This window comes from Brachycentrus maculatus, unplaced genomic scaffold, assembly GCF_059751285.1.
Source record: "Brachycentrus maculatus isolate JH-2025_06_01 unplaced genomic scaffold, ASM5975128v1 h1tg000176l, whole genome shotgun sequence".
Classification (NCBI taxonomy): domain Eukaryota; kingdom Metazoa; phylum Arthropoda; class Insecta; order Trichoptera; family Brachycentridae; genus Brachycentrus; species Brachycentrus maculatus.
In genome coordinates, this window is record NW_028280928.1 from 1,133,200 (window position 1) to 1,149,506 (window position 16,307).

Genomic DNA, 16,307 nt, shown 5'->3' on the forward strand with positions numbered 1-16,307 from the left:
AATGTGGCACACTAGTCGATTGATTTAAACCTGTTTAGTAGCCCAGGAAAAAATAGATTTACGTTACAGTGGAAGTTTCTTTCTACGAAAGTTCAACTAAAATGCACAAAGGTGTTAAACCCAGTGCCTTCTGTATCAAACACAATCCAAAGATCATATTCGATGACATCTCAGATGTCAACAGTAAACTTTTATTTATTTTTTTTATTCAGTCTACATCCCGAATGGCTTAGAGCACCTTATATAAAATTATGTCACCTACAAACTCTCATAAATAATTCATGTTTTATCGAAAATTTATTAACATACTTAATATATTATAAAACATATGTAATAAGGCACTTTTTATATAAAAATATATATGTAAAAAATATAAATTGAGGACCATTTTTTGTTAAACTTGAAATTCACTTACTAAAATGGAATACACTACCTCAGAAAAAAACCTTCACATAGTAATCTTCCCTCATGTATGATTTTCAAATTTTTTTTTAGTACATCAATAACGAAGTCTGATAAAAAAAATTGACACATAAAATCAGTCCTAAAAACAATGTGCAAGTAATTCAAGTAGCAAACACATTTCTACAAAACCATCGTTGCTATTGTAGCAATATTTTCATGGCATGAAAATGAGATACTTATTCTTTCAATATGTGTCTGATATTGACATATGAAATCATTAGTGTCAATAACTGAAGAGCGACAACTATATCCCTGTTAACCTAATGTATTAAATTCTATGAATTAAATGCCAAGTTTAAAAAAAAATGCTACCGTAGAACGGGGCTACTTGAACTTTGATGTGTTACTTGAGCCCAGTTCAAAAAAATATTTAGATCGTGGTATTGATCGAAGAATCGTGACAATAAGTGTCACCTGTCAGGGAAACAATGTATTATGTTAATACGTTCATTATTGTAGACCAAATACAGATTTAAATATTTTTTTGTACTGGGCTCAAGTAACACATCAAAGTTCAAGTTTTACGTTACTCAATTTTACAAAATAAGTCCGATTTAATCAATAGAAAAGGGAGATACCTAAAACTAGACAATAGTGGACTATTTATTTATTGACTTGGCGTTTAATTTGTAGAACTCCATTTTAATTTATGTATTAATTTTAAATCAAACACAGATTTTTGAGTCTACTAAGTTGTATTTTATTAACAAAAAACACATAAAAAATTATATTGTGACAATTGTTTCGCCTTGTTAGGGCATTATCAAACGAATGTTCGTTTGATAATGCCCTAACAAGGCGAAACAATTGTCACAATATAATTTTTTATGTGTTTTTTGTTAATAAAATACAACTTAGTAGACTCAAAAATCTGTGTTTGATTTAAAATTAATACATAAATAGTGGACTATTCGATATGTTAAAAATTCACCCAAAGTTAAGACCATCGGTTAAATTAAGGCAAAGTATATCTAAGGATAGTGAGATTAATTTACATCTTTATAATAAAATATTAATATTCATATGTAATATACGAAAAAATTTAAAATATTTTGCACTTGCAAGAAACAGTCTCCTATCCGGTACTAATAAAGGCCTAGCAATTGTTAGGGCACAATTTAATTTTCTCTAAATCCAGATAACATTTTACGTGATTTATTTTTTTCATAAAACACCGTTGTGGATTGAAAAAATTAGTTTTTCTTCAAAATAATTCAATGGTTTTAAAAAGAAAAGAGTTATTGAAAGGTAAGGAGTCAAAAAAATATATATAATATTTTCTCTACATATATTCTATAAAACAAAAAATATCCAGTATATATTCTTTAAAAAAAACAGGTGTGAAGAGACATGTGACCTCTCCAGTAGACTTAACGAATGCTGGGTCTTAAAACATAGTTGATAAGAATGTGACAGTTGATTTTATTGTATTATAAAATTATTTCGTAATATGTATACATATTACAAGGTCTGTATATAAATTCAGTCAGTATCTCACTCGGTATTATAGTCAGTATTATAAATAGGCATTATATATATTCTCCTCTCTCCCCTACACTTATCCCGCGCCCGATGGTGCATAAGGCTCTGTATCATATAGACACAGTGTTATCTTTATTGTTAATTGCATAAAGGCAAGATGATCAGTCCTGCTCTTCTTGTATCAGTCCATGGTGATATAAATGAGAGTAAATCACTCAATCAATATAAATAATATAACCCAAGACCACCAGCACGGTAGGTAAACACGCTTATCACTTTACTACAGAGGTGGATACATAGTCAGTTATAAAGAAAACAGGAAGTAGTTTATATGAAACAATCATAATTCACAAAAAAATTTAATATTATAATTATCATTGTGAAAAGAAAAAAAAGCAAAAATTCAAAAGTGTAAAAATTGAATTTTCTTTATGTTTTATGTATTTTTTGTTCATTCACTTTGATTTAACTCTTTAACGAGTAAAATCAAAGTGAATGAACATATAAACACGCTATTTTAATAGTTTTATGAAAAAAAAAAACAAAATTTGCAACAGTCCAGTTTTGAAAAATGAAAGCGACTACAACAGTTTGGCATGATTGAATTTACGCGCAACATGTTCACGCACTGATCAAGAGCTCCGATCCAAAGAAAGATGGACAAAAGCACAAGCCAATCCAAGCCCATCATCATTTTAAAACGCTAACTGACGTGCCGGACGGTAAAATTCCGTGTAGTGGTCAAACGCACTTTAAAAAAAACATACATCTCAAGTAGCCGCCATAGCTAGCGTAACGGAACGATCATCCTGAAAGACGACTTGCGCGCTACTAAAAGGATATCGGCGGAAATAGCCTAAAGCCCCGTGCCCGTGTATGCAAAGAACGCACGCACACACTGAGAAACATTTGTGTATTGGTGATTGTATTCTCAATTTTTTTTACAATTTATTTAATTCTGTCACTGCACATGAATAACTTTATATTATAATACTTTAATGTAATACGGAGGAATACAAAAATTCTGAGCCCGTATCATATTTTATATTGATATTCAATTTTAAAGTCAAGTTGTAGTAAATACATATCACCAGGGCTAATGTGCAAAGGCAAATAGCCGCAATTTAAAAACAGTAGTTTTGAGATAATAATAAAATGTGCTTTTCACCAATACATGTATGAAATTAATACAATTTTGTAGCTAGTTGGATAATGAATATCTTAGTAAAGGAAAGAGATAGAGAAAAATCTGTGTATATGATAGAGGCCAGTTATAAGAATGCTTTGAGCCATGTTAAGCCAAACAGCCGCAACTTGAGTTACGACTAGTTGCCTTTACACATTAGAGAAGGGGAAGGTTATGGTCCATTTCTATGTATGTAGTTTAAGTATGATATCACTGTGCCCTATACAGGTTATTGTGAAATTACTAACTAAATAACAAGTTGTCCATGTCTAGATGTTAGTTGAGATATTATGTATCACAAGTAAAATGATTAATATAAATTACAGCTCCAATAACAACAGGCTGTTTTAATTAATGTATTTTTTTATAAGTCACACAAAAGGTTAAGGCACTTACACACAGAAATATGTATATCTAGGCATACAATTTGACATAATACATATACAAAAACAAAGCTTTGCACTGCAGAGGGAGATTTTTTAACTCATATAATATGTATTTTGACAGGAAAAGATTTATATATTATGTATGCATTATTAGTGCCGAGATTTATATTCGAGCAGTGTAGGGTAAAGATATTCAAATAATACAGGAATAATCATTTCGTATGCAAAAATTACCTAACATAATAGCAAAATTTAAGTTATGTTTGTGGCTGATTGACCAAAGCTTCATGTGTGTTAGTGAAGTAAAAATTTACTCCCCGCAACCGAATGAAAGTCAATTTGACAATGTTGCTCACTCCTTTCAACAATGTCATATATCAAAAATCGTCAATTTTCAGTTGTGCATGTTTTCGGAATGCCCAGAAGATGTACTATATCCCAGCAAAAGCGGCATATTTTTAACTTAATATTTACCCGCTACAGGACAGAAAGAGTTGTTTTTGATCGCTCGCGGCGAGCATCCGAAACTATGGTTGGAGCGCTTGGCTCTGTGTATTGACTGCCTGAATGCTCGCATCGTATCGTGTTACATTACGACGAAATGCTCCAGTCAGTCTCCACTTTTAAATTACCTAATTACCAAGTGATCATTCCAGATGAGAACACAATAAATAGAACAGTTTTGAGTTGGTAGATTACGTTTTACCTATTTCAACTGGATAGGGAAGCCGAAGAGAGGCAGTTCTCGGGCAAGCCCGGCCGTACAAACTTCACATCGTGGAAGTATGAATGTGAAAGAGCATTCTTCGCGGAAACTCGTTTACTCGGGTCGTATGTCATCAGTTGCTAGAAAATAAAATGCAATAAACAATTAAGAAAAAAAAACATAACTCATTATCTACAGCAGGCCTGGCCAACCCAAATAGCACCCCGGGCCGTATCGATGACCTTAAATTTTCACAAGGGCCGCATACAGATATTAGATTTTTTTTATAACAACGTATTTCATACTTATTGATTTTTGTAAGTACATATTATAAATAATTTGAATGCAGAGGTGTTCAAAAAGTACAATCAGGGTAATTGTGAATAATATAAAAAAACATTACTACGACCAGATGTGAGAAGAAAACACACATTGAAACAACAAAAAATGTATTTGTATAGTTAATAAACATTTTGAAAAACTAAAGTTAAAAAAATCAAATTTATTAATTAGGACACAAATCAAACAACATGAACAATTTTATTTTAAATAAAATCAATTTACTAATGACCTCTCAGTTCGAGATTTGAGTTTCTCTTCGCTTACTTAATTTTTCTAAATCTATTTCAATAGTTGAAATTGCACACCTGGTTAACTGATTTTCGAGATTTTTTGAGATTGCCTTAAATTGGCAATGCTGAAGAGCGTGCTAACGAATATTGTTCACTGTTTTTTAACAACATGCATGACTGGCCATGGCTCATAGATAATAATTGAAGGCATAAATTTTGTTGATGTATCAAACCGAGAATCACAAACATATCGCTCACTCCTTTCAAGAACGTCATAAATCAAAAAAATCGATTTTTCAGGAGAACGTTTTTAATGTTTTAAAATATAACACAGTGTATTCAAAATAGATATCAAGCCTATTATTGAACTTTTTACTGTGCAACAGATCTTTTTAGGTAAAACCTGAAGGTTTTTTCTCCATTTGAAAAATATTTAATATATTTTAAAAAATAATTAAACAATACATTTTCTTCAAAATGCGAAAACAACATTTTCTGCCCTGTACCGGGTAAATATTAAGTTTAAAATATGCCTCTTTTGCTGGGATATAGTACATTTTCTGGGCATTCCGAAAATATGCACAACTGAAAATTGTCGATTTTCGATTTATGACGTTCTTGAAAGGAGTGAGCGATATCACTGGATTAAAAATATATTCTTCATACATGACCGCGGGCCGCACGTAAGGGCGTCGCGGGGCGCATGCGGCCGTAATCTACAACATGTTGGCCGCAGGTTGGCTACCCGTAATCTACAGCATTGTTCCGCAAGTGTGTGCCGCGGCACACTGATGTACCGTGGTGATTAGTTGGTGTGCCGCGGAAAAAAGTCTAGTTTTGTGAAGATAACACAACTGCTCTCCAAATTTTGATCGCTTGTGCTCAGTTAAGCAGGCTCATATTTCCCATTAAACATCATTGTTAAATATGTTTGCACATTATATTTATTTTGATAATAAATCAATATTAACCCTAGATAACTAAACTATATTTTTAGATACAATGCCATTTGTGGATCGCACAATATTGACAAATCGCTCACTCTTTTCAATAACATCATAAATCAAAAAACTTGATTTTTCAGGAGATCGTTTTTAAAGTTTAAGAATATTATAAAATGTATTAAAAATAAATATCCAGCCACTTATTTAACTTTTTACTGTGCAACAGATCTTTTTAGGTAAAACCTAAAGGTTTTTTCTCCATTTGAAAAATATTGAGTATATTTTTAAAAAAAAATTAAACTATACCTTTTCATCAAAATGCAAAAACAACATTTTCTGCCCTGTAGCGGGTAAATATTAAGTTAAAAATATGCCGCTTTTGCTGGAATATAGAACATTTTCTGGGCATTTCGAAAACAATGCATAACTGAAAATTGACAATTTTTTATACATGACGTTCTTGAAAGGAGTGAGCGATATGTAGTAGCTGTGCGGAATAGTGATTTATTGTTAAATGTCTCTTACATTCATTCCTAATAAACCAAACTTAAGTGCCTTGTAACCGGTTCCTATTTTTAACAAATATTTTTGAAAAGCTTCACATTTTTAATTGCGTAGTCTGCCAGACGAATGTTTAGTTATTAAGGGTTAAATAAACTTTTTTTTCTTTGGTGTACCTCTGAAATTTCTTAATTTGGCAGGTATACCTTGAACAGAAAAAAAATGCAGAAAACTGATCTGCAATGGTTACTTTGAACCTAAGTAAGATATTAGTGACATTGTCCAGTCAGTAAAACGTGTAACTAGCCGATAAGTGATTTAAAAGTGTCAGCATTTGGTAGTCCAAATCCTGACATAATTTGGAAATATACGAGAAATAATCACTCCGCCAAAAATTTATTTCTTTAGTTTATATTACATTTAACACACTGAGGACGGGAGACGTATTTCTTATTTGGTGAAATGATGCTAAAGGACGGGAAGGGTATTTTTACCTTCTGCGCCGGCCTCATATTTAAGGCTGAAAAGAAGGAATTCTCCAATGTTTTTCTATGAATATTATATCCCGATCTATTTATCTATAAAAAAACGCCTGAAATGTATTATTTTACTGTTGTTTTACATAAATTCTTCTCCCTCTAACCCTTATCCGCACCCAATGGTGCATAGTGCACAGCATCATATAAACGCAGTGTAATCTTGATCGGTAACACATAAAGGAAAGGTGATCAGACCTCCGCTTCAGGTAAGTAAAGGGGGGTGTTTCGGCCAAAATTTGTGTATTTTACAGAATAATTATGTATTAAAAATAGTATTAATAAATGTACGCGAGAAGAACAAAGAGACGCAGTTCAGTAAGTTTTAAATGTTACAAATACTGTCCCCACCCCATGCAACGCCTTTAAAATAGTATTTAAGGGGTGGCGGACAAATATTTGTGTGCTCAGATTAAATAAGATTCGAAACGCGTATACGCCGCGCTCGCTCTGTTTTTATATTGGTGTCTCTCTGTTCTTCTCGCCCCTTGAGTTTTGTAATTTTCGATGTATTGGTGTAATTTTGTCATTTTTACACTTATAATTTTGCAATTTTTAATAAATAAATGATTATCTTCATTTGCGCGTTTCCGTCTTCCCAATGAAAAGTGTTCCGGTACCGTTAGCAGTAACAGGGGGTTCAAAATAAGTAAAGGAAAAAATCACTTTTACTTATTTGAACCCCCCCCCTGGGAATCGAACCGGGGACCTCCAGTACGGTAGCCGAGCGTGCTGACCATTACACTACGGGGGCGGACAAATTAGCTGTACAAAACAGTGCAACCACTCACCAAAAACAAGTCTTGGGCTTTTCCTGTTAGCTGAGGGATGATGGTCAAAATGGGAACCCTCCGCCAGCGAGGGAATATGACCTTGTAGTCCGGCAGCTGGGATATTCCCGGCCAGGACGTCTCGTCCGGAGTGCCCATGGTGCGGAATATCCTAAACAGCTGGTCAATCTCACTGTCGCCGGGAAACAGTGTTCGCTTTGTCAACTGGAATGTACAATTATAGATATTAGTTTGAAACGTGTCGAATTTTTTTGTATTTTTACATTTTTATTGAATATTAACAGCTCGATATTGAACAAATATTAGCGTGTAAAAAAACATTTATATTTATCTGCCCCTTCCTTGGGAAGCGGGACCCGGGACATACAGTACGGTAGCCAAGTGTGCTGATCATTACACTATGGGGGCGGACTATCTGTGTCCAAATACTTATTTACAAATATGGGTTTTCTCTGTTCATTTTTTTTTCATTGTGGCATTTTGGCATTTACCCATTTACCCAGCGATATCTGAATGTAAAATATTCTTAGCCGCCAAGATATGGCAGCTGATATGCCGATGGGTTGATGACCAATCATCCAAAACAAAATTCAACGCCAACACAGGACCAGTCATTAGTGTGAAGACTGACCGGAGCATTTCTTCGTAACGTAACATGTTATAATGCGAGCATTCAGGCAGTCAGTACAGCGAGCCGAGCGCTCCATCCATAGTTTCGGATGCTCGGTGATGCTCGCCGCGAGCGATGTTACGAAGTTACATTACGACGAAATGCTCCGGTCATTCTCCACCTTTAAAGTGATATCTATAGACTTCTTTGCATAGTTTTTATACAATTTACAGTAATATTGAGTTAGCACTTACAGATTTCATAAAATACCTTTACTTTCGGCAACAGTGTGCATTGAAAAATTACTATAACCCGCTTAGAATTTTATCAATTTTCATCTCTTGAATTGATTGCAATTACATTTATATTAAAAATAATTACTAATCAGAGTCAATCTAAGAAATTGATTACCATTTCTGCAAAGATACAAGCCAGACTCCAGACATCGATGGCGGTGGAGTAGAACTTGGAGCCCAGCAGGATCTCGGGGGCGCGGTACCAGAGCGTGACTACCTCATGCGTGTACACGCGCACCGGGATGCCGAAGGCCCGCGCCAGCCCGAAGTCGGCCAGCTTGATGCTCCCCCGGGCGTCCACCAGCAGGTTCTGCGGCTTCAAGTCCCGGTGGAGGATGCGGTGCGAGTGGCAGAACGCGATGCCGCCCAGCAGCTGATGGAGGTAGCTCTGAAAAATAAAAATTAATCATTTAGAAAGGAAGCTCCTTCATCCCCATTAAAAATATTTAAAATTAAACCATTTTTTTTTTAATTATTTTTTAATTGTATAATACCACTTGAGTTTTATTTCATTACACACGACTAGTTTCGAAAACTAACAGATGTTTTCATCTACAGGTGAAAAATAAAACTAGTTTTTTAGAACTAGTTTATCCGCACCCAATGGTGTATAGGGCACTGCATAATATAAATGTAGTGTTATCTTGATCAATAACACATGAAGGAGAGGTGATCATCCCTCCGCTTCAGGTACCAGTCCAGGGTTATATTGAATAAAAATTAGAGTGAAAAAATCTCTTATATTTATTTAACCCCCTCCTGGGAATCAAACCCGGGACTTCCAGTATGATATCCGAGCGTGCTGACCATTGGGTCAAAACCTAATGGCCCAAACTTAATGGTCAGCATGCTCAGCTACAGAGAACTGCAGAGACGGATGTAACATACCATTGAAAAAAATATGAAATAAATGTCTCATATTTATTTTGACCCCAGGAATCGAACCTTGAATCCGTATATATTCCACAAAGTACTTCTTTTACAATGTCAGTCCTTTTAATCATACCTTTACTAATTCCTGATCCAGGGCAGACTTTCTGCAGTCCATGAACTTCTTTAAATCCATGTGTAAAAATTCAAACACCAAATAAAGTTTCTTCTCTGCGTATACGACATCCAGGAGTTGGACCACCGCCGGGTGGGTCAATTCTTTTAGTAGAGATATCTCCCTGATAGCTGTCGATGGGACACCTTCGGGTTCACTAAGAAGAAAAAAATCAAAAATTTCATGCAAAAACACCAATAAAAACAAACAAAAAAAAGTGTGAAAAAAAGCAAAGGAAAAAGTCGAATCGCTCACTCCTTTCAACAACGTCATAAATCAGAAAACTTTATTTTTCAGGAGATGGTTTCTAAGTTTATAAATATAATAAAATGTATTAAAAATAAATATCAAGCCACTTATTGGACTTTTTACTGTGCAACAGATCTTTTTAGGTAAAACCTGAAGGTTTTTTCCCCATTTGAAAAATAAACAGTAGATTTTAAAAAATTATTAAACAATACCTTTTCTTCAAAATGCAAAAACAACACTCTCTGCCCTGTAGCGGGTAAATATTAAGTTAAAAATATGCCGCTTTTGCTGGGATATAGTACATTTTCTGGGCATTCCGAAAACATGCACAACTGAAAATTGATGATTTTTTTTATGACGTTGTTGAAAGGAGTGAGCGAAATGTCAAATAAAAATTAAATCAACTCCTAAATGGATTAACCCTGATTTGTGAACAAGTATTTGGACACACTCAAATTTAGTGAAACTGGTCGATATAGTAAGTATAAGCCGCATAAATATTAAAATTATCAAATTAAATTAAAAAATTAAAAGCACTGTCTCCCTTCTGATTGCAAACAGCTATATAAGATTTCAAACGTTTTGACCAATATCAGTAGTCTGTTTTTGGTTGGTTGGAAGAAATTGCGTTTTAGCAATAAGCCTGCCAATTTATATGCCTACCAGATTTCCATATCAAAAGCACTGCCTAACGCCAAGAGACACTGCGCCCCCGAAGACCGAGCGCAACAGGATGCAACCCTATATGTTAGTAAATGGATATAAAAAATGTGTCTTCCCCAATTCCTTAACTGAAAAAAAAATCATTTTGAATACTCCTGAACCATTTTTACAATATAAGAAAAGTATAATACGAAAATATAGAATATCTATCCACATATTCAGCTGTCATAGTTTTCGCGCCAAAACTTACTTCTCTAGTTTAATTTTCTTCAGCGCTATTTCTCTTCCAGTGAACGTATCTTTCGCTCTGTAAACGACGCCGTATGTTCCTTCTCCTATCTTCTCGATAGTGGTGAATTTTTCCATTTTCCATCTGCTGTAAATATTTGTTTTTAACAAATAGCAATATCGCCTACGCCGAAAGAAAACAACGATTTCCGTTACATTGACAACAACATGACAACCGATGTACCGATGAAAATAACCGGCGCAATGCGGCTTGAAATTGACTGAAACCGGAAACAGATGACTTCTGACGGCTGCACTGGAAAATGTTGACTATTCAACAAAATCCCCATAAATAGGGTAAAACTAAATATTTATTTAATTCAAGAAATCAAAAGTTTGTCGATTCGGTGATTTTATGATATATAGGTACGGTGTAAAAATGCATGTCGATGTAATATGAACCAAAAGGTCCAAAACGTAGAAACACATCAAACAAAACCTAAAATATATATCTATTGGTCAAGAAAACTTTTATTATCATGCAATAAACTTTTACAACTTGCTTCCATGATTTATAAAGTATAAAAGAGCTATTCATAAATGGATCATGAGGGTGGGTAGATGTGAAATAGATTGCATTAATCGGCCATGTCATTATTTGATTGCGTGTCATAAACAACTATCTTTTCATATCATTTTATTTAAAAATATTGTGAAATGTGCCCTCTGCGAAAGAAAACCATTAGGCACGTTTTTGTTAATTGTTATTTGTAAATATGTGTATGAATAACAATAAATAAATACTTACAACAAATAAGTACTACAACCATCACCAGTATATTTAATTTTTTGGGAAATATCTTCATATAGTAGCAACATACAATCTCTAGTGGCAACATTTGTGAAAAAAATTAAGGTTATATTTATCAGCTGTCATTTTCTGCTTTTGAAATCCTGTGACAGAGGATATTAGCTTTCTCCGAATGCTTTTATATTATGGCATTAGTTTTAGCGCGAATTAACTATTTGAAAAGAAATTTTGTCCTTTGCCGATCAATAATGACTTCCAGTTCTAGAGTCCAAAAAGTCATGGAAGATCTCCAGGTGAACCCTTATTACGAGAAATACGCGAAGAAAATAGCTACATTACAGAAAACCTCTCCCGAAGAGTTCATGGAAAGAATCGAATTGAAACACCAAGAGAAAGAAAGACTTAAAGATAAAGAAATCAAAACAAAGTAAGTAGTTTTATAATATTCCTTCTATTGTATAACCTTCTCCCCTGCTTCGTAAAAGTATTATAATTTGTGGAGTAACTAACCATTGGCAATTTTTTTACAGTATTCTGTCTTCATGTTTTGTGTTTAGCTCCTAAAGCAGTGATTCCCAAAGTGGCCTTTATCGACCCCCAGGGGTCTATGACAACTACTTGCAAGGGGTCTACCATATGTTTTAATTTAAATTTAATATATAAATGTATAAAACCTAACATGTGTGGTTTTTAATTTAACTACACTTCACTACCGTCATAAATTTAAATATTTGAAAGTGAGTAGCACTACATATACCGGCTGTCAAAAATACATTTGAAGTTAATGAATTTGCTAAAAATCAATATCAGGTAAGGCAAGAGGTTTACGAGATAAAAGGGTTCGGGAACCTCTGTCGTAAAGAAACTCGTTCGCAGTATTATATATTAGTAGAGTACATTTTATGCAAGCTATTACAAGTACGGGTATGTAACCCTGAATGCCTTAGCCATTGCCGATTCGAGTTTGATAATTATATAAATATGATGTATGACATGAACCACTAAGTCTGATGACTTTTTTGTGACTCATAATATTTTATTATACGAATTTTATAATACAATTTAAAATTAAAGAAAAATTAGTGTAGGTATACAGCTGCATAGAAAATTCAAAAATTATTTTTATATTTAAGGTTTTTTTACTGACTTCTTGGTGAAATTGAATTTTATATAAGAACAAAACCACAACTAAATTAACAATGTCAAAATTATAAAAGCGAAAAAAGCTATTTAATTATTGTTTTATTCTTATATATTTATGAATTGTAAAGAAATGCATAAGGAAACTATTTAAATCCCCCATCCCCATAATATATGAGGGAAATCATAGAATAACAGAAAAATATTTTACTGTTCATTCCCTGAAACATAACTCAAGGCACAATAAAGGTCTCTGCTGTTAATATTCTGTTTTCTGTTAATGAATAGAGGTGTTCCTAGTATATGAGTCACAGGTACAAATACTATAATACGTCAAGAGATCATTGTATCATGATACTTGTATGGAGCTGTAATACGTATAATATACTAGCCACTAGCCACTAGTCGAATCTCACAAATCTGTTTCAAAGTAATATAACTAGCAATAAAATTGTCACTTATAAAACATAAAACTAACTTTAGCTTATCAATGACTTGCCAGTCAGTCGTTTGGCATTGTATGTATATTGTAAAGCCATCTCTTTTTTAGTCTATTGGCTTATAAGATACAAATGATGAAAAGAGACAAATATACATGTCTATGTCAGTCACGGCGTGTTAAATATCGCTCGGCTCAGGACTTACCGGGTTAGGAAATACGCGGAGATACAAAGTATCACAGATATTCACATATTACGAGATACGAGGAGCATGAACCAGAGTCTGGTTACCAGACTAGTATCTGGTAACAGGTAGCGTATCCTAGTGTCTTGACATGGTGATATCGGTAATAGCGATATCGCTAAGTAGCAGTCTAATCACACCACTATTGATGAATAGTATGTTTACATTCCTTTCACATTTTACTATGAAGTGTTTTTTATTGCATGAACCTCCTCTTTTTCAGGCGGTATGATTCTGTCCTGAAACCAAAAGAACCATTAAAAGAGCCCGTGCAACCAACACAGAAGCGCCTTCAAGACATTTTCAAAACTGATCTTGTTATAAACAAAAATGTAGATGAAATAAAAGAAATTTGGGTGAAGTACCATATACAGAAGGATGTTATAGCGGCTACCATACCTACTGATATTTACAAGACAATTGAAGAACGGATTAAAAAATATCCTACCTTCCTATTTCCCCTGCCTAGATCTCAGGGTTATGAGTTTGTTATGAGCCAAGCCATTGGTAATGAGGTCCACTTCACTACATTACTTTGTTACCAGGTAAATTAATATTTTGCAAATTACATTTTTTATGTGGAATTAGGATTTTTTTACCCCGCTTGTATTTTACAAGTATTGATGTAGGTAGACTTTCGAATTAAATATCCGCATATAGTGATATTTTTCATGGGCTCTATAAATATGCCCCTGTGGTTTAATTTTCACTGTGTATGATTGAAAGGAATTGATCAGATATAACCAAATATTAAGGAAATAATTCAAGCTATTGAAGAACTTCTCACATTTGCTTTTATACTTAACAATATCAATTTAGTACAATGCCCTATGTACTAGAAAACCCAGAGGAGTGAGAAGATTTTTTTTGCGAAATAAAAATAAATTAACTCGTGGATATAGTATTAGATGTTGACATATATATGTTCTTGTTTTAGGTACACAAAGAAAATGCCCCTGAATGTCTTACTATTATACACTACAAAGAATTATCCGATGAAAAGAATATTGTTCTAATGAGAGGCGAATTTGATAAGGTAAAAATATACTCACTTCAATTATCTCATACAACCTCAGAATGGCAAAAGTTCAACTTTTCCTCTTCTTCTTCTTCTTCTCTGACCTCCACTGCTGGATATAGGCCTCTTTCCCTTCTTTCCATTTCCTACAGTTGGTTGCTGGTAGCAACCAGTTTTTACCCCCCACAGCAACTATGTCGTCGGACCATCTCTTTTGGGGTCTTCCGATACCTCTTTTGTTCTCCCAAGGTCTCCATCGTAAAATTCTTGGGGATGGACCCCAGAATTCAACTATCCCTGAATTGTTACAAATCTACCATACCCCTTGTTGTAAATTAGCATTTTGACTAAAATACTAATATAAAAATAGGTGTCTAATATACATTTTATATGTACTTTTTTATAAATATTTGTATTTATATTACTTGGCCACTGGTATTACTATAAAAGATCTGAAATCTTGAACACCCAAAACCATCGAGGCTCAAATAACTTTTTTTAATGAGTATGCAATCATGTATGATGATCATTTTCTCAAAAAACAATAGTAGCATGACGGATATTTCTTTTGCTTTTTTTTCTTACGGCCAATAAACAAACCTCCATCAGTTTATAGAGAACCTTATACATAGTGAGAATATACTTAAGTAATTATACATCACTACATTCTTCATCTTCCAATGTCAGAGGAAAATATAGGGGTTTAAATTTTCACAAGTGTTTATTTTTACTTTATAAAAATAAAACTTCGTTTTTAACTACTTTTTATTTTTAATTAATTTAATTTTAGTAAATACTACTATTTCTTACTTCTTAAAATCCACTGTGACATGTGTTTCGATGCATTCCGCATCATTTTCAAACACTTTTTTATTGACACATTTTTTCTCCAACCGGTTTCGACAAGAACATTGTCATCATCAGGGTTTTGTACATGTTTAACTTCTTGGAAGTTCTTGTCGAGGGAGAAAAAAATGTACCAATAAAAAAGTGGTTAAAAAAAGTTGTTTTATTTTTATAAAATTTATAAAATGTGCCATGAAGTATCTGCGAAAAACATTCAAGAAAAAAGTAGTTTATTTTTACATTCATCATCTTTACTTCAAACACCATTATCATGGGACCAAAATAAAATGACATTAAAATATGTATTGACAAGCATTATTTGTAATTTGATAATGCTAAGTTTGGTCAATAGCTAGCTGGTGGGAAAATGTACAAAATTTAGCCCATCACTCTTTTTAACAAAAAAATATGTTGCTTGGTTCTTTTTAGCCTGTTAATTATTGTTGATTTCCCTTCCCGTTATGAAGTATTCCTGTATAGTTTCTTATGTTTTACTCTATTATTTGTTTCAGAATGTCTTAGATGGCAAAGAAGCTCAGTGCCTTGCTAATCAATTCCAAATGTACTATGGACAGAACCACGAGTCTAAACTAGAACTACTCGATACCTTCACTAACAAGCCAGATAACTTTAAACACAATAACCTTATATCTGAATTGGAAAATCTAAACCTTTCATAAACTGCTGATTAAATAGAAATAGTAATGCAAAAAGTATTTGTAAACAAAATTATAATGTAAAATATCTTATTTAAATAGATGATACCCACATGTAAAAATAAAAATATATCATAGGTAGAGAAATGTTGATTTTATTCTATGGCCTCTCCCTTTCTTTTCCCTTTTTTCGTCAGAGATATTGAAAAGAGTGTGACGTTTCATCCTTTCTGCCTACTCCTGCGGCGAAACAGCTTGATAGTAACAGTAGTAGTATATATGGAAACATAATTTTTATCGTTTATTTTATTTTATTTGTTGGATAAAAAACTTCAAAGACTTATTTAAATATATTTAATACACTAAGACCTCACTTTGCGTTGTAGATACGTTTCAAAATATCGCAGCACGAAATTGAAACAATGCTAAGTGAATTGCTATTTTCGATTGGAAAACATATAAACATCAAAGATAGGTTACCATATTTTTCAT

At 33.4% G+C, this 16,307-nt stretch overlaps 2 protein-coding genes across 2 annotated transcripts; one reads left to right on the top strand and one right to left on the bottom strand.

The window, feature by feature from the left end:
* Nucleotides 1–1,873: 1,873 nt before the first annotated feature.
* Nucleotides 1,874–10,924, bottom strand: Cdk2 (Cyclin-dependent kinase 2). The gene is made up of 6 exons (XM_088262236.1): nucleotides 10,683–10,924; nucleotides 9,482–9,677; nucleotides 8,591–8,863; nucleotides 7,570–7,773; nucleotides 3,798–4,365; nucleotides 1,874–3,753 (listed from the first exon to the last, which is right to left on the bottom strand). Exons 1-5 carry the CDS (start codon nucleotides 10,796–10,798, stop codon nucleotides 4,231–4,233), a joined length of 924 nt encoding a protein of 307 aa, XP_088118362.1. The 5' UTR covers nucleotides 10,799–10,924; the 3' UTR covers nucleotides 1,874–3,753; nucleotides 3,798–4,230.
* Nucleotides 10,925–11,602: 678 nt separating this feature from the next.
* On the top strand, nucleotides 11,603–15,962 carry LOC148308102 (ATP synthase mitochondrial F1 complex assembly factor 1). The gene is made up of 4 exons (XM_088262253.1): nucleotides 11,603–11,898; nucleotides 13,519–13,840; nucleotides 14,233–14,331; nucleotides 15,672–15,962. The coding sequence occupies exons 1-4, from the start codon at nucleotides 11,657–11,659 to the stop codon at nucleotides 15,837–15,839; spliced, it is 831 nt and encodes a 276-aa protein (XP_088118379.1). The 5' UTR covers nucleotides 11,603–11,656; the 3' UTR covers nucleotides 15,840–15,962.
* The last annotated feature ends 345 nt before the right edge of the window (nucleotides 15,963–16,307 follow it).

What these genes read in the sequence shown, in the direction of transcription:
- Cdk2 (XM_088262236.1), bottom strand. Translation starts at nt 10,798, where the DNA reads ATGGAAAAATTCACCACTATCGAGAAGATAGGAGAAGGAACATACGGC. An exon ending in TGGATCAGGAATTAGTAAAG is followed by an intron (nt 8,864 to 9,481) that starts GTATGATTAAAA and finishes TTTATTTTTCAG; the next exon opens with AGCTACCTCCATCAGCTGCT. An exon ending in AAGCCCAAGACTTGTTTTTG is followed by an intron (nt 4,366 to 7,569) that starts GTGAGTGGTTGC and finishes TTTATTTTCTAG; the next exon opens with CAACTGATGACATACGACCC.
- LOC148308102 (XM_088262253.1), top strand. Translation starts at nt 11,657, where the DNA reads ATGGCATTAGTTTTAGCGCGAATTAACTATTTGAAAAGAAATTTTGTC. An exon ending in GATAAAGAAATCAAAACAAA is followed by an intron (nt 11,899 to 13,518) that starts GTAAGTAGTTTT and finishes CCTCTTTTTCAG; the next exon opens with GCGGTATGATTCTGTCCTGA. An exon ending in CTACATTACTTTGTTACCAG is followed by an intron (nt 13,841 to 14,232) that starts GTAAATTAATAT and finishes TTCTTGTTTTAG; the next exon opens with GTACACAAAGAAAATGCCCC.